The sequence below is a fragment of the Rhinichthys klamathensis genome, unplaced genomic scaffold (assembly GCF_029890125.1).
Source record: "Rhinichthys klamathensis goyatoka isolate OS25496 unplaced genomic scaffold, OSU_Roscu_1.1 h1tg000308l_1, whole genome shotgun sequence".
NCBI lineage: Eukaryota > Metazoa > Chordata > Actinopteri > Cypriniformes > Leuciscidae > Rhinichthys > Rhinichthys klamathensis.
Genome location: NW_026606826.1, coordinates 131,793 through 156,897, shown reverse-complemented (window position 1 = coordinate 156,897; position 25,105 = coordinate 131,793). Strand labels below are relative to the sequence as shown.

At 36.6% G+C, this 25,105-nt stretch overlaps 1 protein-coding gene across 2 annotated transcripts in view; it reads right to left on the bottom strand.

The window, feature by feature from the left end:
* inpp5ka (inositol polyphosphate-5-phosphatase Ka) overlaps positions 1 to 20,753 on the bottom strand; it is a 35,841-nt gene extending 15,088 nt beyond the window's left edge. Inside the window, exons 1-11 of one of the 2 annotated variants that reach the window (XM_056270751.1) lie at positions 20,596 to 20,753; positions 20,245 to 20,328; positions 10,809 to 10,913; positions 10,584 to 10,692; positions 7,374 to 7,490; positions 7,112 to 7,287; positions 6,043 to 6,154; positions 5,740 to 5,849; positions 4,908 to 4,934; positions 3,671 to 3,899; positions 3,445 to 3,582 (exon numbers count right to left, since the gene is read on the bottom strand). In XM_056270751.1, the coding sequence (XP_056126726.1) occupies positions 3,445 to 3,582; positions 3,671 to 3,899; positions 4,908 to 4,934; positions 5,740 to 5,849; positions 6,043 to 6,154; positions 7,112 to 7,287; positions 7,374 to 7,490; positions 10,584 to 10,692; positions 10,809 to 10,913; positions 20,245 to 20,318 (1,197 nt within the window). In that variant the 5' untranslated portion in view covers positions 20,319 to 20,328; positions 20,596 to 20,753. The remainder of the gene's footprint in view (positions 1 to 3,444; positions 3,583 to 3,670; positions 3,900 to 4,907; positions 4,935 to 5,739; positions 5,850 to 6,042; positions 6,155 to 7,111; positions 7,288 to 7,373; positions 7,491 to 10,583; positions 10,693 to 10,808; positions 10,914 to 20,244; positions 20,329 to 20,595) is intronic. The other variant, XM_056270752.1, reaches the window with a different exon arrangement.
* Positions 20,754 to 25,105: the final 4,352 nt, after the last annotated feature.

The window sequence follows — 25,105 nt, the reverse complement described above, 5'->3', positions numbered from 1 at the left end:
ATAGTAGTGAAGTTTGAAGCAATCAGGTGATTTCAAAGCTTTTTGAAAGTGACAGACTTCCTGCTGCCAGTTGGTGGCGCTATAACCGGGGTGGCGGTGCCGCCGGCTTTGGCCCTTTCATCGCTGCTCGCAGCTATATTTATATATATACACACACACACACACACACACACACACACACACATTTATATATATATATATATATATATATATATACATAAATATATATATATTGTTTTTTTAAGAGACAAGACAGAATATTACTTGCCTGATCTGATTAGAAAAATAGTGTTTGTGTGTGTGTGTGTGTGTGTGTGTGTGTGTGTGTGTGTGTGTGGCGTAATTGAACAATGTAGACATAAAAACATACTCCGTCCTTTTGTTCATACAGGACATTATTCAAACTGCAAAATGTTTACTTATATTTGTGTACACTTGCAATAAAACACAACATTGTGCTTTTGTCAAGCTATAAACTCTTGTCAAACTGTAAACTACAACTGTCACCCAACCAAAATCTCTTACACACACACACACACACACACACACACAGTTTAAAAGCAAAAAATATCAAACAATCCTATTTAAAAACAGTCTGTGGGAGCCATCTTTTGGACATTCATCATATCGCATTGGTTTTCATTTCTTGTCATCAAACAGAGCCCTAATCTGTTTATTTTTTCAGTTACACATTCTACATTGATTAAAAAAGAAAAATCAAATGTGTTTTTATTTTATACAGAAATAAATAATCTATCATTCAGATGAGAATAAAGTTAGTGTTAGTTCAAATTTTAAGGAAAACAAATATATGATCAGAAATATAGCACATTCATTTAAAATTCATTCAGGTTCAATTACCAAACATACAAATCTCAATGTAATTTAAAGCAAACAATACATTTAAAATATATGGGTTGTATGACTATTTTTTAATATAAAAAGATATATATCCAAAAAGACAAGGCCTAAAGTTTAACAAGGGTTAAACTGTTATCACTGTAACAGACACAATCACACACACAATCACACACACACACACACAAGTCAAATCACTTACATTTTACATGCAATATTGACTTTTTTTCTGTTTCAGCAGCAAAAATAGTTAAACAAAGATCACAGCAGAACCATCGCGCATCTCACAGCAACCCGTTCTCATTACTGAATGATTCAGCATTTTGAACGAATCGGTTGACTCAAAGATTCAATGACCAATCAATCCATAAACATCTATCTCATTCATGAATTACTCAGTCGTTCAAACGAATGAATCAATGACTCGCTCATTAAGACGGTCGCCTGGCGACACCTAATGACGGTTTAGTGTTATGTTTAAAAGTATCATTCTTTCCAACGATTGTTAATTAACTCATATTTGAAACATAAGCTATATTTATATATATACATACATATACACACACATACACAAAAATAAAATAAAAACACATTTGAAATGTGTTTGCTTACTAAATTGTGAGCTGAACGAAAGTTGCAGCAAATATCAGCAACAGGAGTCAAATTTCATTAATCACGAGAGTGAAGAGCTGACTGAAAAGATGATGACGGAATAGGCTATTTTATGTAAAAACGCCTATTTAAGCGAATCTGTCATTGTACTCTTTTATTGTTGTGTTTTCCGTGAAAAATAATAGACTATTGAACTCACAATTCAAGCAATCGGCCCCCGAAATTGCACTAATTTTAGTGACACTAAAAAGTATGCGGCTGCACTGGCATTCATAATGGTGCGCGTCCATGGCGACGAGCGAGCAGAGCTGAGCGAACGTTTAGTTAATTTCTACTTCCATAGGAATTCATTCGAGCGCCACCATTTCAATGTCCGTGCGGACGTCCATATTATACTTTCGCTTTCAAGTTAGTGTTTTTAAACCCCCCAGCGGGAGGTTTACACAATTGGTTTACACAATCACACGTTGATTAACCGGTGGGAAAATATTCCCATAGTAACATCCCTAATATATAAATATATATAAATTCAATAGGCCTACCTGATTTTGAACACAAGAGGGCAGTATAGCACTATATATGATTTGGATTATTATTATTTTTGACTAAACAACCATTCTGGCTGTTTTTAAACTTAAAAATAATTCTTAAATTGAAACAAAGGAATAAAATGGGTTTAGTTCTAATATTTGTATAATTTTATATAAAAATAAATGGTGTATAATTACATTTTAGAAAGATATGAGACATGTCCTGATTCTTTTTTTGACATTACTTGAATCCCTCAACCATAGCAAAACCGTTTGAGATATTCAATATCTGTTCACAATTTAGCATCTTCAATGTATTTTCATCATGTTGAAAAAGTTTGGCATGAATAAAATAAACTACTTAGGAGGAGTAGCTAAAAACTCAGAATCTGAAATCCACATTCAAACCAAAATATCTGACTTCCTGTTGGTCGTAGCTAATTACGGTAAATTAGAAAGTTGTCCGGCTCGAAGAGTACAATATACATATCGAGTTTTGTTACTGTAGATAAAACTAACCCCCCCACTTTTGTCAAAAGCATTTAGAAAGTGACACACTTCCTGCTGCCAGTTGGTGGCGCTATAACTTTGACTCACAATAGTCACATCCATGTGATCGGCCTCTTACAGCGAACACACTGTTGAAGTTTCATCAAGATCAGTTAATGTATGCAGAAGTTATAACACACTTCCTGTTTCCATTATTCGCCAAAAATTCGTTTCCTCGTCACGGCCAAACCGTTCGAGATATCAGAAATCCCCTGGCAATTTTTCATCCTCAATGTCTTGACATCATGCTGACCGAGTTTCCTTGCGATTGGTTGAATTCTCTAGGAGGAGTATATCGAATTCCAGGGGCATACGCTTCCAAACAAACCATAATAGCCGACTTCCTGTTGGGCTGGGGTAAAAAGTAAAAGTACAAAGGATATATGAACCGATGAGATCTATATGTGTACCGAGTTTCATATTATTACATGGAAGCGTGTTTGATTTATGGACCAAGTTTTCGGACCCCGTTCCAGGGGGCGCTGTCGAGCCCCCCTGCCACGCCCGGGTACCAGCTTCAGCCCGGCCCTGATGGCCGCGGGTTCTGACCAGTGTGCAAAGTTTCAAGAGTTTTCGTGCACGTTAAGAGCCCCAAAAGTGCCCGAATAGTCGATAAAATAATAATAATAATAATAATAATCCTAAGGAAAACAATAGGGCCTTCGCCTTTTCAAGGCTTGGGCCCTAATAATCCTAAGGAAAACAATAGGGCCTTCGCCTTTTCAAGGCTTGGGCCCTAATAATAATCCTAAGGAAAACAATAGGGCCTTCGCCTTTTCAAGGCTTGGGCCCTAATAATATACTTTTATAATATGCATTTACCATTGCCATTATTTGTTTGACCTGCAGTCTGTGACCCCATCAGAACGGAGCACATTTTGGGAACCGCTCTCACCTTATATAAACCGATCCAGTCCCAGGCACTGGAGGGAAAGGACTGAAGAAGTCTGTAGGTTATGAGGGCGTCGAAGTCGGCACTCCACTCTCCTTCAGCACAGACCTGCACCAGAGGCGTCTCGTACATCTTTCTCAACTGATAACAGATTAACAAATGGTCATTCTTGTAGTATTTTATTTGAGTTATTGACTAATTGTTTTAGATAAACTCAGTGATTCCCCACCTCCAAGCGGAAGATGCCAATGACAGGCTTATGGTCGCTAACGCCATACTCCATTTTACTCGTGTAATACTCCTGGGTCATTTTCATAGGGAACTCATCGTCATCTTCCCCCTCCAGTTGGTTCTTTGGCTCATCTTCATTGTCTTCTTGAGTGTCCTCCGGAGGCGAGGACTTGGGCTTCACTCGCCAGAGGATCCGGTCACACCACGCAGGCTTGCGTTTCTTACCACTAGCCAATCACAAAGAGAGGGAAACAATATTAAATCAAATATATAATAGAATAAACTTGTGGATTTCAATCCTTTTTCCACATTTGTTCAATTGGAAGAACATTGGCGTATCTTTCTGTACAGCCATCATTCATTTTGTGAAAATGAATTTATGTGGCATGCTTTTATAACTATGCAAGTCATGAGATGAAAGGATTCTATGAAAAATATTTTAACAGCAACAAATAAAAAACAAAAAATAGCATATAGGTTTTATGAAAAAAAACCTTGCAATGTCACGGTTGTTTGAAACAAGATTTATTCCTACAAGTGCTACAAAAAATAAAAATGAATTTGAATAATGTAATATTCTATGATACTACATATTCTAATAAGGTATAAAAAAAACATTTAATAGAAAATAATTCTAATAGCAATTTCTATTAAAGTAGGCTATATACAGTATATATATATATATATATATATGAGTTTTTATATGTATAATTGTGTCTATAAATACAGGCTATATATAGAGTAAGACCCTATATATATATATATATATATATATATATATAAATTTAAATGCTTTTAAAAAAAGCATTTTCACTAAAGTGAGCCGAGTCGTCCACATGCAAAGATCTGAACAGGTACTAGAAATGACAGCATAGAAACATAGATAACATAATAGATAGATATAGATAACTAATACTTAAAAACTCTTTGGAACACACAACACCAAAAGTCCGAACACAGACTGGATGTATATGGATGTTAATAATGGTTTATTTCTGGTGCTTCCATTTCAGCAGTAGATGAATGGGTGTTACAGGACGGGATGGGTGACACAATGCACTGGTCTGCATTAAAGTGTGGATGAGGTCTAGCAGCTCTAGTGCAAAAAAAAAGTATTTCCGCTCTCTGACGGAAATGCTACAATTATGAAAAAATTTAAGGAATGCTGACAGAAGGCTAGACAAGCAGGGGAGGAAGGTTCAAGTTAAGAAGCACATGGGAAATTTAAAGCTTACTTAAAACCAAACCATGTCTTCTGTACCCTGCAGGGGTGAAAAGAGAGCACGTGTGAACATCTGACAGTTAAAAACAGCCCTCGCAGAGGAGCTGAGGGAGATCCAGGATATTGTAGTGATTACCGTTTCCTTCACAGCTATCCAGAAAATGTAAAGTCAACATGAAATCCATTCTAATAATGTTATATAATAATATAATTGATTATTTAATAATCAAAATCTATTACTTAGTAAAACAAAATGAGCAGGACTTTATTTTTTCCTTATAGGACTTTATTTTAATAAGACTAGGAATGTGCATTAAGACATTTTAATTTCATGTTAACCTTAAAAACCAATGACTAACAAAAATAATGACAATAAAAGTACAATGCAATGTCATTCAAATAATAGCGATTAATGATTTAATTCTGTTCTGTTCATGTCACTTGTGTAAGCCTAATTTTCTTTACTTTGAACTGTATAATACCAAATATAATAATATTAGCCCATATGATTTACTTTAATGCTCTGGAAATTAATTATTATATTATATTATATTAAATTAGATTATAATGCAGTCTGATTAAACACACAAGCCTTCATTTCATATAAAGGAAGACCTTCGACTAACTTTGTGTACTTAACAGTGTTTTTTATTTTCTTTATTCTGTACTTTATTCTGTACTTTACTAAACTTCCTTTGCAAAATTTAATTGAAATTTGAACTGCACAATTATTGCTCTTATCTCAAATCATTGTAATTAGACACAATAACCACAATTGTGCAATTAATCAATAATCATGACAGCCCTATACTGCAGGATATATTTAAAGAAGTTGTGTCATTTACCTTGTGTCGTAGTTATCCGAATGCAAATCAAATTTATAGGTGGGCTGAAAGTCCAGAGATCCCTCTTCAAACTTCTGCAAAATTGCTTCCTTCTGTTTCATCATGGTGAGCTGGTGAGATATTGAGATATTGACATGCACAGATAAAAAAAATATTATACAAATTAAGCGAGTTACTAATTCTGGAACTGCAAATAAATGATTCATACATTAATACATTTACATGTATAGACATTGTTCCTACATCTAAAGGAGAGTGTCATATAATTGATGTCACTAATAAAGATTCAAGAGTGATCAGTACCTGATCTTTAGGCCAAAGTAGACTGAAACGCTGGCTGGTGAGGCAGTTCCTTACAAAGAGCATACCATGGTCCTCGATACGAAAATTCAAATCCCCAAACCAGAACACAACCCTAGAGAATGAGGTGAGAGAATTCATATGCAATAAAGTGCAATACATAAATGATAAAGAATCATGACAATCAATAAAATCGATAATAAGAACATAATCAATAAAAGAATATGCAAAATAAGAAGATAAAGCTTAAAGGGATACTCCACTTTTTTTGGAAATAGGCTCATTTTACAACTCCCCCAGAGTTAAACTGTTGAGTTTTACCGTTTTTGAATCCATTCAGCCGATCTCCGGTTCTGACGGTACCACTTTTAGCATAGCTTAGCATACATCATTGAAGTGGACAAGACCATTAGCATTTCTAAAAAAAAAAAAGACCAAAGAGTTTCGATATTTTTCCTATTTGAAACTTGACTCTTCTGTAGTTACATCGTGCACTAAGACCGACGGAAAATGTAAAGTTGCGATTTTCTAGGCTGATATGGCTAGGAACTATACTCTCATTCCTGCGTAATAATCAAGAAACTTTACTGCCGTACCATGAGAGCAGCAGGCGTAATGATATGACGCAGCGCCTGAAAATAGGCCACCTTCGGTCAACACAACGGAACTATTTTCAGGCGCTGCGTCATATCATTACGCCTGCTGCTCTCATGGTACGGCAGTAAAGTTTCTTGATTATTACGCAGGAATGAGAGTATAGTTCCTAGCCATATCAGCCTAGAAAATCGCAACTTTACATTTTCCGTCGGTCTTAGTGCACGATGTAACTACAGAAGAGTCAAGTTTCAAATAGGAAAAATATCGAAACTCTTTGGTCATTTTTTTTTTAGAAATGCTAATGGTCTTGTCCACTTCAATGATCTATGCTAAGCTATGCTAAAAGTGGTACCGGCAGAACCGGAGATCGGCTGAATGGATTCAAAAACGGTAAAACTCAACAGTTTAACTCTGGGGGAGTTGTAAAATGAGCCTATTTCCAAAAAAAGTGGAGTAAATATCATGATGGACTGACTTGTGGTCCAAAATGTGTGGTGTGTTTTTGGTGTCAAAAGTCTGAGCATCCAGGATATACTCGAACTCATCCACCCTCTGAGAGGCGTAGTTCATGTGAGCGGTGAGGTGACAGTTCAGGAAGCAGAGCATGTGACCGTAGAGGGACAGACGGATAGACACGCCTCCTTTATTACCCTTTCATTTGAAGAAAATTAAGATGCAATGTTCAGTAGGTATATCAAGAGCTGCTCGCTGAAGTATTTGCATTTCCATGGTCTTACCCAGTAGCCGTAGAGTCCTGTGCGGGTGTAAGTGACCTGAATGTCTCTGATAAAGGGGACGTGTTCCAGCTTGGAAAAGAAAAGCAAGAGTAGACCCTGCATCCGTATGGAGGACACCTGAATGGGCCACAGTAAAACAGGAAATTAGACAACATAATCATAAAGTGTGCACTATTTTCTGTGCAAAATTCACCCTATGTATATATATATATATATATATATATATATATAGCCTAAATTATACATTTGCAAGAATATTTATTTATTGCATTTTTCTTTTCAAGATTCAAGTTCTGTTCATGTGGGGGTTTCAGTTGTATGGAAAACCAAACGTTTTTTTCAGTTCCATATTTTGGCCAACAGTTAAAAAGAAAAAGAGCAAATATGCACATGAATTAATAGAAATCTAGGCCTATTTGCTCAAAATTTGGCTTTCCTTGACCTCTAATTTCAAGGCCTAATGACCAATTTAATGCATCCTTTGTGGCGCCAGAGAAACCATGAGACGAAATGGGCTGATGGCACAATATGGCTGTGTGCATTGTCCTATTTGCCAAGTTCAAGGGTCTATAAAAACACTGGTGGTAAAAAAAAAAAAAAAAGTGGTCAAAATTTGGCTTTCAATAGGGCAGTACATTATCCTATTTCAAGGCCTTAGGTCTGCTTTAACACATACTCTATGGCGGCCAAGAAACCACACAGTGAAATGGGCTGATGGTGCAATAGGTGGCTCAGTGTGCATTGTCTATGCTAAGTTTAATGGTTTCTCATGCGCACACGAAAGTCTGCATATTTTTTATTTTTGCAAAGATCCTTTTAGTGACTAAAAGGATCGTTGAATGCTAAGAATATCATGAGAAGAAACCCAAAAATGCACCCAAAAACATGCATTTTTGCATAATGAAAAAGTGCTCCTTGAATTATTTCAGTCGTTTTTGACAATTGCTAAACAGCTGCCATGAAAACACACTTGTTGTATGATCAATTTATTTATTAAATTCTTAATTTTCTATTATAGAAAACTAAATAGGGTCAATAGTCTGGAAATGCTAATATTTTTCCATACTCTGCTTTCTTTTTCCATACTTTTCCAAACTGCGTAGGAACCCTGTTATATTCCTGTATACATCCACCTGTGTGCCATTAATGACCACAGGTTGAAGTGCCAGTTAGTGCTGGGCGGTATACCGGTTCATACCGATGTTTATTTTTGTCATGATATGAATTTTTAATATACCGCAATACCAGTGTATGTCGCTTTAACAACGTTGTGAATGCGGCGCGACACTGTTTGAGAGGGTCTTTTCACTGTTGCACTGTGTGTGTTACTAAGCGTGACGGTGAAGATGGATAGGTTATAATTGATAGCCGTCAAATTATATTACAGTGTTTCCCATACATTGGTTCCAAATATCAATACAGCCTTTTGGAAAATCTATTTGTGGTTGGCATTGACATCGTAGAATAAACATGAGCACTGCACGTTTCAAAGTCAAAACGCAGCGGGTGTTTTTATATGAATGTATCTGAAGCGAGCTGATGTTTTTTAGAAAAGTTTCAATGTTATTTCAATTGAATCTCTCTTTATCTTTCCTGATAAAGCAGCGTTTATGAGCGTACAGCCGTTACCGTGGAAACCGCTGTATCTGCCGCTCCTACAGCGCCTCTTTGTAAACACTGCAAACCTGTATTAATACTAGTGTGGATATTTCTACAATATTCACTCATGACAGAAAAATAGGGCATTAAGTCAATCTACAGCAATATTTCCTCTCTCAGTCAGTAGAAAATGTGGTTAACACCCAGTCATGCTTGAAAAAAAATAATACCGTCATATACCGTGAAACCAGTATAATTTTGAAAAATACAGTGATATGGATTTTTGGTCATACCGCCCAGCACTAGTGCCAGTGTTCTACTAAAATTAATTATCATCTATCTATCTAACTCTTTAGTTTTTGACACATTCAGATCTAGTTTCATACTACTACACCAAGAAATAAAATTGTACAAAACCGAACCATGTTCCTGATTTGAATGTGAAGACATTAGGAAAGCAGCACAGAATCATCTGCATATTTTACCAAATAACTATTATCTTATAAACTCTGACAATCATTTGTATATAATATAAACAAAATAGAAGAAAGCACACATCCTTGTGGTGTACATGTAGAAATATTTACTATTTCCGATAAAACTCCATTAACCCTAACCCTCTGTTGCCTGTCTGTTAAAAAAATAATGATCCATGAGACTAAACAATGATTAAAATGAATCTGATTGACAAGTTTTTGTCCTAAAATAACAGGTTGCAGAAAATTAAATGCAGACGAGAAGTCCACAAACAAAAGCCCCACTATTTTCCAGATGACAACAAAGAGCATTTACCAAAAACAATTTTGCATCATTTACGCCTCTCCCAGCGCGATATGCAAACTGCAACGGATCTAAGACTGGTCCAGCAACTGTCATTATATACTTCTTGATCTTTTTTCAAAAGCCTTCATAACTAAAGAGGTCAATAATTGAACTTTTCCACAAATCAGGTACTAACCCTTGATCTAAGGAATACTGAATTATATGAATTATAATCTGATTTATATTTAATATATAAATGGTTAATTGTAGCTATTAATAATTTGTATTCATTTATTATAAATTCATGATAATTATATAATTCAATATATAATTAAAGTTTGTGTATGTGTGTGTGTAAATATATATAAATTATAATATAATTTATATTAAATATATAAATAAAAATGTATTTGTAGATAAAAATTATATTTATTAATTTTTAAATTCATTATAATAGTAATTATATAATTCAATATATAATTAAAGTGTGAGTGAATTATAGTTAAGTGAGTGAGTTATATGAATTATAATATGATTTATATTAAATATATAAATAAATAAATCGTTTTAAATGTAAATATTGTAATTATCATAAAATATAATGTGTGTGTGTGTATATATATATCTTTATCATGAATTTATAATCAATTAATACATGTGTGTTTGTAAACATACTTCATCATTAAACCACCTAAAATTTCCCATGCATGTCTACCTGTCTGTATATGTGTGTGTGTGTGTGTGTGTGTGCTCAATGACTAAGAAACCAATCATCCACTGGTTCATAGTGAATCACATGATTAGCATATGAACAAAAGCATGTTAGTATGAGGCGGACAGAATAAGCACCTTGATATAACCCAAAGGGGCCAGAGTGCTCATGAAGAGCTGACTCCAGGAGTCCTCGAAGGCCAGATCTGTGACAAACTTGAGAGGTGCAGCCTTCACTTCCTGCAGACTGAACAAGAGCAGCATCACAGACATTAGGACATTCAGACCACATACTTCTGAGGTCAGATACCTATAACTGTTTACTTTATGTGGGTCCGTAGACCTCAAGATATAAAGACTCACCCGATCACATAGAGGTCGGGTTTCTTCGGGGAGCTGAGCTGAAGCAGAGAGTTCACATCTTCAGGAGGCTCAGCTGTGCCCACATTCCACGTGACGACATACAGCCTGTGGGTTTAAGAAAGAAAGATGTATTCAGTTCAATAAAATAATAATTCATTCCTTCTGCTTGTGTAATCCATTTGGAATGGACCTCCAAGTAAATCTCCATGTTTTCCTCACATAACTGCTCAGAGAACAATCACACCATTTCAACTAATTGGTCCGAGCACTTTTAAGCATAGCAAATTGCGGATTAACATCTTAAACAGCTCAATCCGTTAAACCATTTTTAAGAACTACAGACTGAAATCTAAAGTTCAAAATATCTCCTCCCTGAAGATCACTGACGAAACAAGATACTCTCTGGAAAAACAGAGACGAGGTGTTCAGTTGCCACAAAACCAAACTAGAAACCAGCAGTCAGGTTTAGATCTGCCAGACACGACAACAAGAGAAGTGAAAGACAAAACCTGAACTGGTCTTTCTTAGGTCGGCCCGCAATCCGAGAAAAGCCCCATCTAACGTTTTAACCACCTTGCGTGTGCAGTTTATCGTCGGGGTGCAGATCATCCACGCAGGTCATGAGCATGGTCACGCTGTCAGAGCGCACTCGCAGCTTCTCGTTCAAATAATCAGCTATTTCCTCCATGCTGGTCGCGTGAAAATAGCCCTCAATTGTCTTGTTAGGTATTTCGTCTTGAGCGCCAGGGAAGCAAAGGCAGTTATTCCAGAAATTATTAATACAGTAAAGTGTGTGATATAGGCTGTAGGGGGGGGGGGGGTGGGGGTGGGGGGGGTGGAAGCGTAGGCGGATTTTTAGATTAAAATCCTAATCTGGTTTATCAAGGGCTTACATGGCCCACCTCAACACATTCAATTTAAACAAGAGGAAAACTCAATGCTGCATTTACCCAATGGATGTATTGTTGCAACTGAACTGCATCTGAAACCTCCCACATGAACAGAAAACTTGACTCTTTGCAGTGTTTCGTCAGCAGAACAATCCAAAAACACATTAAATAACAGTACAACCCATTGAAGGGATGCATGTCTATTCCTCACAACCTCAAAGATGGTGCTAAAGTGAAAGATGGAATACCGGCTCTTAATTATACAGTATACAATTAAGTTTACAGAGTGCTTGACTCTTGCAGTCAATACAAAATTTGTGACCAAAAATCGATGCAACTCTTGATGGAAATAAATGTTGTGATGTTATTTCCATCTAGAGGTGCATCAATTTTTGGTCAAGATTTTGTATTGACAATGCAAGAGTCCAGAACTCTGTAAAGTCTCCTCCAGCACATCCCAAAGACTTTCAATGAATTTAAGGTCTGGACTCAGAGGTGCAGATTCATGTGTGAAAATGATTCTTCATGCTCCCTCCCAACCATTCTTTCACAGTTTGAGCAAGATGAATCTTGACATTGTCATCCTGGAATATGGCCATGATGTGTCATGGTTGTTTTAGAAATGAAAAGTTACACCCTCCATCAATTAGGGTTAGAAGAACTGTTGCCAAACATATAACATCCTAGAAACACAATAATCACTTCAAAAATAATTTATAAGAGTCATAGACCCTTAAGCATTTGCATATTTAAATCCGAACCTAGTGGCCAAATTATAGAACTGTAAAACGATTTGGTTTTCCAATAACAACTGAAACCTACGGAGCCCGGGAAGTCACCTGTGGGGAAAAAAAAAACAATCCGAGGCGACGGTTTTGCAATCCGTCCCCTCAGTTTATAAACTGTACTCACGAATTCTTAAACTGTTCCCTCGGTTTAACAATTCGTGCCCACGGATTAATAAACCGTACCCACGAGTTCCTAATCCGTGCTCTCAGATTTGTAAACCGTGCCCTCAGTTTTTGCAATCTGTACCCACAAATTCATAAACCGTGCCCACGCTTTCGCAATCCGTACTCGCGGGTTTGTAATCCGTACTCACGGGTTTGTGGCTCGTCCCCCAGAGTGTGCCGCGTGATTCAACCAGGCCTCCTGTTTAGATGCGGGATGCATTGTTTTTAAAAGGACTTCACATACAAAAAAAAAAATTATATATATATATATATATATATATATATATATATATATATATATAACACAAACACAAAGTTATAGGCCTATAAAAATAAAACATTCATAAATTGTTTTATGATTAACATATTCCTGTCTTAAGTGAACTCATTTAAAGTTATAAACGCAAATAATAGGCCTAATAATAATAATTAGGCTATTATTATTACATTTAGGCTACATATTTAGATATAAGACGCTTTTATCAAAAAAAGAAACAAAGCAATTCGTCAAATGTCAGTCATAATACAGGTTAGACAATAATACAGGGCTGAGATTATCACAAATAAACACAAGATTTTGACGCATATCCAAGTGTTTGTGCACAAAAAATAAATACCATTGACTTTTTGCCTTTATTAAACATTTAAAATTTTCGCAAATTAATATGAAAAAAAAAAATAGATTTTACTTTCTAAAAACTATATTTTGCCCGCAGTGCTAAATGAGAAGAGCATGTCTCTGGAACCATAAAGAGAGATGATTTATAGGTGATTTATAGGCTAATCATAATAAATGTTTCTGAAAAATAACGATGGATTTTTATTGTTTAAATGAACAGTTTTCTAGTGACGGGCTAAACATATCTCCATCTCCGCTGTAAAGGATGCACCTTTAGAGAAATGCAGCTTTCGGATTGTATAATCAGACGGTATTTGCTTTCGATTCGAATTTGTTCGTTTAAAAGTGGACATTTCAAGCTTTAGATAGGCTTTTGTTTCAGTTCATTTATGAGACGCGCTCCGGAGATCATGAAAGCGCGCCTGATTGTTTTATTTTATTTTACAAATACACAACGTTTTCTTGTTATTGTGAGTTTACACAAATAAAAGTAGTTGCAAATAATGTATTATGTATAATGTATTTTTTTCTGTATGACCAGAAATGCTAGATTATTTTAAATTGTTCCACTGTTGATAGGAACATCATATGCAAGCGTTTGCGGCCGCGGCTCAGTGCGCGCTCCACACAAACACTTGGATATGCGTTAAAAACCTGTGTTTGTTTGTTATAATCTTAGCCCATTATTATTGTCTAAGACTGACATTTGACGAATTGCTTTGTTCTTTTTTTTTTTTTTTTTTTTTGTGGATAAAAGCGTCTTCTAAATAGGCCTATGTAGCCTAAATGGATTTTGATAGCTAATTATTATTTGCGTTTATTACTATGAATGAGTTCACCGAAGACAGTAATATGTTTAGCCTAACATAAAATAATTTATAACTTATAACCAAATCTTTTACAGTTTTTGAACTGTGTTATTAGGGCCCGAGCACCGATGGTGAGAGGACCCTATTGTTTTTGCTCTGTTTATTAGGGCCCGAGCACCGATGGTGAGAGGATCCTATTGTTTTTGCTCTGTTTATTAGGGCCCGAGCACCGATGGTGAGAGGACCCTATTGTTTTTGCTCCGTTTATTATTATTAGGGCCCGAGCACCGATGGTGAGAGGACCCTATTGTTTTTGCTCCGTTTATTATTATTCCGCTTCTTCTTCTTCTTCTCTTAAAAGAATCGCTTTTTAGAGGGCCTAAACATGCTCAAAAACTCATGAAACTTTGCACACGCTTCAGAAGTGGTGAAAATTTACGTGTGATATGCTTTTCAAAATTGGGTGGGGCAAATTCGGTAAATTATTGCCCCCAGATTTTGCCCCGGCTCTACGTTTCACGTACAGGTATGAAATTTGGTACATACATGTAATGACCCAATACCTACAAAAAAGTCTCTTGGAGCATAGCCCTAAACACAACAGGAAGTGAGCTATTTTGAACTTCCTCCTAGATTTTGTGCATTTTTCGTAATTTCCTGATGTTGTACTTTAACGAACTCCTCCTAGAGATTAAATCAGATCCACATAATATTTTGTCAGTCTAATCTTAAGGCCTTTGCGACGTTAAATTGCGAAGATCTAGAGTTTTCGTCGAAGGATGTGACCTCGGCGGCCTGACAAAAATGTAGATGTGCAAATCCAATTTCAGCCTCTGGGTGAAATATGCATCATCAGATAACTTCTGTGTAAATGATGCAGTTCCGATGTTGCTAGGCAACCACAGACAGCCTGCAGTAACTCAGGCATACAATGTCCGATCTGCCCCAAACTTCACATGTGTGATAAGAGTCCTGTCCTGAACACATGACCATCCTCATATTAGATTATTGTAATAGCGCCACCTGCTGGTAGCAGGAAGTGTGATAAAAATAAATGACTTTGACATAGTCCTCCGGCTTAAACATGCTCGAAAACTAATGAAACTTTGCACACACTTCAGAAGTGGTGAAAATGTACATGTGATGTGGGTTTCAGAATTGGGTGGGGCAAATTACTTTAACATATTCCCCCTATATTTACATACTGCCCACCGTGCTCTGTCTTCCTAAAACGGCCGGGTGGCGGCGGCACGGGTGCGAGGGCCCTTTCATCGCTGCTTGCAGCTTTAATTCCGCTTCTTCTTCTTCTTCTCCTAAATTAATTGCATTTTTGAGGGCCTAAACATGCTCGAAAACTCATGAAACTTTGCACACGCTTCAGAAGTGGTGAAAATTTACGTGTGATGTGGTTTTCAAAATTGGGTGGGGCAAATTCGGTAAATTATTGCCCCCAAATTTTGCCCCGGCTCTACGTTTCACGTACAGGTATGAAATTTGGTACATACATGTAATGACCCAATACCTACAAAAAAGTCTCTTGGAGCATAGCCCTAAACACAACAGGAAGTGAGCTATTTTGAACTTCCTCCTAGATTTTGTGCATTTTTCGTAATTTCCTGATGTTGTACTTTAACGAACTCCTCCTAGAGATTAAATCAGATCCACATCATATTTTGTCAGTCTAATCTTAAGGCCTTTGCGACGTTAAATTGCGAAGATCTAGAGTTTTCGTCGAAAGATGTGACCTCGGCGGCCTGACAAATGTAGATGTGCAAAACTCAATTTCAGCCTCTGGGTGAAATATGCATCATCAGATCATTTCTGTGTGTCTATGTTGCTTGGAGTTCCGATGTTGCTAGGCGACCACAGACAGCCTGCAGTAACTCAGCCATACAATGTCCGATCTGCCCCAAACTTCACATGTTTGATAAGAGTCCTGTCCTGAACACATGACCATGCTCATATTGGGTTATAGTAATAGCGCCACCTGCTGGTAGCAGGAAGTGTGGCAAATACAAATTACTTTAACATAGTATGTGGCAAATACAAATTACTTTAACATAGTCCTCTTATTTTTACGCACTGCCCACCGTGCTCTGTTTTCCTAAAGCCGCTGGGGTGGCGGCGGCACGGGTGCGAGGGCCCTGTTCATCGCTGCTTGCAGCTTTAATTATTATTATTATTATTATTATTTTCGCTTACTATAGGCCTACTGAGCTTTTTCCTCTAAAAAAATGGACTTTAAAGATAAAAGTAGCCTAAATGTAGTTTTTTTTTAGAAAATGCAAGAAATTATCCATTTAAAAAAAGGGGTTTAAAAACAATGCAATGCATCCCGCATCTAAACAGGAGGCCTGGTTGAATCACGCGGCACACTCTGGGGGACGAGCCACAAACCCGTGAGTACGGATTACAAACCCGTGAGTACGGATTACAAACCCGCGAGTACGGATTGCGAAAGCGTGGGCACGGTTTATGAATTTGTGGGTACAGATTGCAAAAACTGAGGGCACGGTTTACAAATCTGAGAGCACGGATTAGGAACTCGTGGGTACGGTTTATTAATCCGTGGGCACGAATTGTTAAACCGAGGGAACAGTTTAAGAATTCGTGAGTACAGTTTATAAACTGAGGGGACGGATTGCAAAACCGTCGCCTCGGATTGTTTTTTTTTTCCCCCACAGGTAAGGCTTCATTATACTTCTGCGTCAACTCCACGGCGTAGCTACGCCGTCACTCCTACGGCGTCGTGGCCGTTTTATGGTTCTGCGTCAGGTTGCGTTGCATCGCGGTGCATTTCAACGCCAGAACGCTAGGGTGGTGTGTGCTTTGCGAATCTCTTTGCTAGTTTGTTTTGGTTCCGTGCGCCGGTTCCGCTTTCGTTTCCATTACCCTTCAAATTGCGCGAATTGAAATTGCGAATTGAAAATACGCATTTCGCAAAAACTCCCGTTTATCGCAAAAAAAGATTTTACACTCGCATGAGGAGGTTTTTCAGGCAATTTGAAAAAGGAATATTTTGTATATTTGAATATAATATTTGGAAACAGGTTTTGCGCATTTACAGTCACCTGCCTTAGAAGACGCGGTGTGTTTGGGGTCCGTGTCCGCAAATAATAATAATAATCATTATTATAACATTTATTAGGCTACATATGTAGAAGACGCTTTTATCCAAAAAAGGAACAAAGCAATTCGTCACATCTCATTCAAAATACAGGTTGGACAATAATAATAGGCAGGGCTAAGATTATCACAAATAAACACAAGCTTTTGACGCATATCCAAGTGTGTGTGCAGAGTGCGGAGCGCGCACTGGATGGCAGGGAGGCTCGGGCGCGAACACTTGCGTTTTCCTATCAACGGTGGAAACTACTTAAAATACTCAATCATTTCTGGTCATACAGAAAATAATAATACATTATTCGCAACTTCTTTTATTTGCGTAAACTCACAATAACAACAAAACGTTTTGCTTTTGTAAAATAAAATAAAACAATCAGGCGCGCTTTCATGGTCTCCGTGAACTGAAGCGCGAGAACTGAAACAAAAATAGCCTATGTAGGCTATTGAAATGTCCACTTTAAAACGAACAAATTCGAATCGAAAGCTAATACCTTCTGATTATGTAATCCGTATGAAAGGTGCATTTCTCTCTAAAGGTGCATCCGGAGATGGAGATATGTTTTTAGCCGACATTGATTTAGAAAACAATAGTTTATTGATAAACAATTAAAATGTCTCGTTATTTTTTCAGAAACATTTATTATAACCTATATCTCACCTATAAATCACCTTTCTGTAGGCTCTGTGGTTATGGCTCTTCTCATTCAGCACTCCGGGAAAAAGATTATTTCCAGGTTCTAATTTGGCCTTAGAAAACCAGTAAAATCTACATTTTTTCTATATTAATTTGTGAATATTTTAAATGTTTAATAAAGGGGCAAAAAAATCATAAACAATTAGGCCTATCTGAAAATTCGTTGATATATTTTTTTTTTCAGCATTTGGTGTACAGTTCAAATTTAAATTTTGGTGTTCAACTTTGCGTTTCAAAAATACAACAACCGTTCATTTTTCGTTTTGCAATTACGGGTTAAATAAGGTAAAACGAATGGATTCATAAAATTCATAAAAGAAACAATAATTACAGGAATAGCCTACTGGACTCTAAACCTCAAAGAAATGCCACAATCAAGACCTCGGAGCTGAAATGAGGGAGAACTCCGTGTCTTTCCCTGCCATTAATTAATGCCATTAATGCGTCTCCTATTAATAATAAAAATGTCTAGTGCGGTGGCTACCAACGTCCGTTGCTATGATTTTTGGAATGATTATGGAAAAAAAGACGTTTAGTCGCATAACATCGGTCATTCGGCAATAGTTTTTTTATCGACATTTAGAAAAAAAGGCAAAAGTTTTGCCCAAATCTGTCATGGAAACGCGCGTAATGGCGAGCGAAAGAGAGAGAATGTTGTTGCAGCTGGAACTTATCGACGTTGAACAACAAATTATTTTATTGCAAATGTTTAATCGCAGAAGTGATTTAATCGTTCCTCAACGTGATACATCGTTGAAACAAACTGCGCACTTTAAAAATGGCGGTATAGCGGGAGGGGGAAACCGGAAAAGCTACACTCCCGAAATGATGTATAATCTGACCAATCACAGCCCTTGCGGTCTGCGTCGCCTCGACGCGTAGTTACAATTTTTTGGAGGTGCACGTCGAGCTACGGCGGAGGGGTCGGAGAGGGGTTCGCGGCGACGCAGAGGGCTCTGCGGGGGTACGCCGTCGATTCGACGCAGAAGCATAAAACAGGCTGTAGGGTTGCCAACCGTTCAGTATAATACGGAATCGTTCCGTATTTGACATATAAAAGGCTTGTTCCGTATTGAACTGATACGGAACGCACTTTGTTCCGTATTTTTGAGAATCAATTCAGTGCAAATCCATGACAGACGCATAGCTTCTAATATATATGTTAGACAGACTATGATGAATGAACGAACTAAGACCCGCTGCTATAATGGCAAATTCGGGGACTTAGCGCCACCTTGACGGGCTCGCACGCACGTCAGAGGCGCCCACGCCATTGGATGTGCAGTTGCCGCAGCGCAGCCTGAGCGAGCCAGACGCTCAATGTGCAAGCTGTGCAGTTGCAAATGCATTTTACAGGCTTCAGTAAATCGAGTAAAATGTGTTTCCGAAGACAATTGTAGGCTATGATAAGAAAAACTACTAAAAAACATTTAAAAAAAAATTTTGCACCGGAAAGAACATTCTAGAAGTCTAATTCTATTGAATAAGTTTGCACAAGGCTACAGAAAACTGTTGTTTATTTTTATTCAAATGCAGTCTAAGCCGATGAGTTTTGAATGTTATATGTTGTATTTGTTTAAGTTAAAAATAAAGCGTATTATAATCTAAACAAATAAATGGTTCATTTTTGGCAAAATGATCATGATAGCTTTTATATATCTGTGTGGTTAAGTCTTGTATATTGATTAAGCCTACTTTGCTATTCTATAAATATATAGGCCTAATAAGTTGCATTATAATAGGATATAAAATGTATGAATTTCAGGGGGCATGTCACTACCACATGTCTCCCCCCAGCCCCCCCCCCCCCCCCCCCTTCCTTATTTCCATTTCAGAAAGTTGGCAACCCTACCCACAGGTGACTTCCCGGGCTCCGTAGAAACCCCCACATGTAAGTGTGTTGAGAAAGCTAATCCAAGAGTGCTTATCCCTGCTTTATTCTTTCACCATTTCAGTAAACAAGAGGCTAAACTGTTCACCTTGTCTAAGAATTCTGGATGTTGAAACATAAAAAGCGATTGAGGTCTTTAATCGACAATCTTGTGACAAAATTTCATCATCTAAACTGATTACTACCTGTTTGTGCTGCTCCATGAGAAGAAACTCTAAATTGATCATTGTTTACCAATATCCGTGCATTCACATAATGAGAATATATGATGAAAGTATAATTTTGTGGCTTAGTGCTAAAAGATTTTGATGGAAATCCAAATGTTATAGATATAAACTCCAGATGGGGTGATTCTTGATCACTGTATCTCCTTGAACCACTTATAATGGGAAAATACAATATCAATAACTTTTGATAAGAGAGCATATGCTAAATGAAAAATAAGAATATTTACCCAAAATTGTCCATTTTACTGTCTTTAGGCTCCAGGGTGACAGAATTCAAAGCACGTGACAAATCTTCCTCCATCTTCGCCAACCTGTCAGTCGTAAGAACACGTTATCTCATTAACCTGTTCTGCATCTCATGTGCATCAAAATGCATCGTAAGATAATATTTCCGTTAGAATATTGTGAAGTCAAGAGTATGACGTCAGGATTATAACAATGTCAAATTTTGCATGCAATAATCTGAAATAAAAGTACAGATTCACTTCTTATATCAATTTACATACTGAAATGTCTAAAATAATGCAACATAATGACAAAATCAAACGTAAATACGTTTAAAACAGTATTCAAACTACCTCGTACAAACTTCGTTTGTCTTCGCTTCCGCAGTCTCAAAGCCTCTGTGGTGTTCAACAATTAGTCGAGACAAAAATATACTGTAACATCACGAACTGTGCACTGTATTTACATGAGAGATGGTGTGTGAAACTGCACACAACATAACTCAGCCGTACATGGCTGCTGGAAAGTTAAAATAAAAGTCCCGAAGAGGCACCACACACGTGAGGTATTAAAGGTAATAAAATAGGCCTATTCTTTTCATTCATCAAATTTAAATATATTATACTGTGCATTTAACCGGTTAACTTTTAAATTATGTAAATTTAACATGCAATATTTAGCATGAAATTGTTGTACTCCACAGAAAATAACACAACTTGTGTTTCGTGATCAACTAATAGTTTTTTGAATATATTTATTAAATGAAAAAAATAATTTTATAAATAAAATACAGTGAACAATAAACATGCTTCATGCATGCATTTCAAAAAATAAAATTCTAATGAAAAAATATTTTCATGTAAGGAGCCAACTGTAAAATGACTGTTACTTTTATGAAAAACGACAGTGCATTTGTTGTCCCTTCAAGAACAATTGTAAGATACAACTGATCACAACATTTTTGTTTAAATAATTTAAATTTTGTTTAACTTTTTGTACTTAATAATAGTCCTAATTGTGGGTTATTATTTTGTGGGGGGGTTTTTGTGAGATATATTTTTTATAAAAATAAACTAATATTAAAATACTATTAAACCAAATTTTAAACTAAGTAAATGTTAAACTTTAAAGTGGGTCCTCCCGGGGACCCCCAGGGGGTGCAAGGGAGTGTTAGGGGGTCAATGGAAATGTTTATTTTTTTCGGACATCTTGGATGAAAGAACATCCCCAACTTAACCAATGACAAAGCTTCTCCTCTTCCCAGCCATTCAGTCAGTATAGCACGAACATCCAGCTAGGTTCTTCAACGATAATCCATGAGTTCAGCCAGGAATCTTGGGCTAATCTTTGATGGTCAGCTGACCTTTAAGGATCACATTACAAAAACAGCATGATAATGCAGGTTTGCTTTGCACAACATGAAGATCAGGCCCTTCCTACAGAGCATGCAACACTTCCAGGCCCTTGTCATTTCTAAGCTGGACTATTGCAATGCTCTTCTGGCTGGACTTCCAACATGTGCAATCAAACCACTGCAAATGATTCAAAATGCAGTGGCACGTCTTGTCTCAATGAGCCCAAGAGAGCCCATGTCACTCCTCTGATTATCTCTCTGCACTGGCTTCAGGTTGCGGCTTGGCAGGGCTTGCATCAAGTTCAAGACTTGAAGTTTCCCTTAGGGGACAATAAACTGAAACTGAAATGAAGACATCGGTGCTTGCAGCCACGGGCTCTGCACCCACTACCTCCACTCTCTCATACGAATCTACATCCCTCCAGAAGCCTGCGATCGGTAAGTGAGCGGTGGCTCGTGCTTCCAGCCCAGATAGGCATCACTCTCAAGGACGTTTTTTATTTACCGTTCCTTGCTGGTGGAATACCCAACCCCATTCCGATAGGGTGAACACGATTTCACCAAGTACAGCATGTTCCTGGATTAACATCTTTGTTGATCCTGGAACAACATTCCAATCAACCAATCAGATTTAAGAGACAAGTTTATTATGTCAAGTTTAGGCTTACAACCAGGGTTAGGAGCTCTACATTAGTGTCATTTCCATCTGATTTTAAGGAAAAGTTGGTTTAGAGGTACTGATAGGGTTAGGACTTCATTTTTGGACAGGAATGTTGACAAAATATGTTGATCCAGGAACATGTCTTGCATGGCAAAGTCACAGCGACCCTCATTATTCTTTAATCCCTTCTTGTTCCATCTTATTTTGAACAATGACTGGCACTTTGTATTACTGGCACTTTTTGTGTTTATTGCTTTTTGATGACGAATCGCTTGTCGTATTCCTCAACTGGAAGTCGCTTTGGATAGAAGCGTCTAGTAAATGAATAAATGTAAATGTAAAGCAAACAGTTTATTCCAGTAAATGGCACAAGTTATTCAGTACTGGCAGCTGCTCTCCTGAGTCCTGACATCGTCTTCTTCATATACTGTATCTTCACGGCAGATGTGGGTCATGATACACACATGATAAACCTGGGAATTTCCCCATGGCCTCATTCTGACATGATTCACACTCATTCAGCATATTTGAATTGATATTTTTGCTCCTGTTCCCTTTTCAACAGTTTAAAAGGATGTCATCATTTTCATGGCTAATTTTGAAAAGCGTATTAATTCATAAACATCATGTCATTTACAACCACAGTTTTTAAGAATAGAGGACACCATGATGCATTCTTTAACAATAAGTATTGAGAGGACAGGTTAATTTAAACCTTTTTCAACTTGTGACATGAGGGTATTTCCACTGACTAAAGGATCTGATCTCAGCTCCTGGATTTGATTGGTGCCCATCATCTACATCTGAGAAAAGTGTAGGAGTTCATTGCATCTCCCTTGTTGAAATGTGGAAAAGCCTGTAGGTTTTGGCCCCAGGTTATGAATTACATCCATCACATTTCGTGCTGTTTCCTTAGTCAGTGTTTTTATTGTACATGTCTCTGCTTGCTTCTTTCTAGATGAGATTTTGATTCAGTTATGGCACTGAAATAACCTTAAAATCAATATATTATTTTGTGATTTGTAATCAAGCCAGAAATATGATTTTAGGACTAAATCAACCTGACAACAGTTGGCTACACCAATAAAAAAACAACACATTTTTTAATTTAGAAATAAATATCTAATGGCCAAATCAGGTAGTTATATTATTTATCATCACAACATCATCATATTTAAGGATTTAATTGGTCAGCTTGTACTTGCGTTTACACACACACACACACACACACACACACATATATATATATATATGTATATATGTATATATACACAGTATATATATATATATATACAATTATTTAAATAATAATAATAATTGCAGAGTATTTGAGACATCATGGTCTTCTAAAAGATTTAATTGCTCATTTTGAAGAAAATCACAAACAATATATCTGGACAAATGGTTTCACTAAAATTGTATGTTTCCACTGTTGCCCAAGATATTGTTCTCTCGCGGAACTGGCAGACAAAACATCAGATGATAAAATGCCCACAGTGCTCATTTTTACATACCGGCCTAATCATCGCGAAAACTGCATGAAGTATATTGTGCTGTTAAACTGTTTTCTGCGCATCATTATGTCTCAAGTAGTGCTTTTGAGAAGCGATTTTCTTAACAAACCTCGAGTAAAATCAGTGTTATTAGAAACACTTGTCTGCTTAATAATGTGTTTACAGAGGTGTGGAGTTGCAAAGTCACATTTCAAGAATTCTGTCACTCCATTATACTGCGTTATATGGGAGACAGCTGCCATTAACAGGACATGCCTACACTTGCGGCCCTGGAAATATTTTGCTCTTTGAAACTTTGGACTTAATGATAATAAAATCTTAATGCTATTTTTTTTCTTAAAAGAAAATTAGAGACAAACAAATGGAAATATGAAAAAAATAGTCAATCTATTATTAACAGTCATTCACAACAGTTTCTTAGCTTAATGGGTTCAACCAACATATTGAGTGTTTTTCATGTGATGATGCTGCAAAGCTGGAAAAAAAGCCCCTATAACAGCTGTGCAAAACATGCAGAGCATTTTGTTTTTTTCAGTTTGGGGTCAGTATGATTTTTTTAATGTTTTAGAAAGAAGTCTCTTATGCTCACCAAGTCAACATTTATTTGATAATATATACAATACAAACAGTGAAGTATTATAACAATTTAAAATAGCTGTTTTCTATTTGAATATATTTTGAAATGTCATTTATTGCTATGTTGGCAAAGCTGAATTTTCAGCATCATAACTCCAGTCTTCAGTGTCACATGATCCTTCAGAAATCATTCTTATATGATGATTTGATGCTCAAGAAACAATTATTAGTTGTCAATGTTATGCTGCTTAATACACTGTAAAAAAAACTTATGATCAATAAGTTATGACATGTTTTTACATTGCTTTAACTCATCAAAATAAGTTAAGCAATTTTCAACCTTTTTTTTTACAAGTTATACAAGATTAAACCATTTTTTTAATTGTAATTCAAGTTGAATTGACTTAAACATCCAAGTTTATTGTACTTACAAATGTAAGGCAGCAACTTTGAATATATATTTTTTTACAGTGTATACTTTTGTGGTAAACTGATATATTTTGTTCTTTGATGGATATAAGATCAGTATTTATTTAGAAAAATAAATATTTTGGAATTTTATCCATGTCTTTAATGTCGCTTTTGATTAATTTAATTTATTGGGAATTGTGTAGTGAAAGATGTTGACTACATCCATTGGTGTCTTTAGCTGCTAAATTTACTTTGTCTTATCATCTGTACAGGTTTTGAAGTCATATGCCAGGTCTTAGTCAAAACTGAATGATTCACGATCCTTTCCAGCAGTCTGGGAATATTAA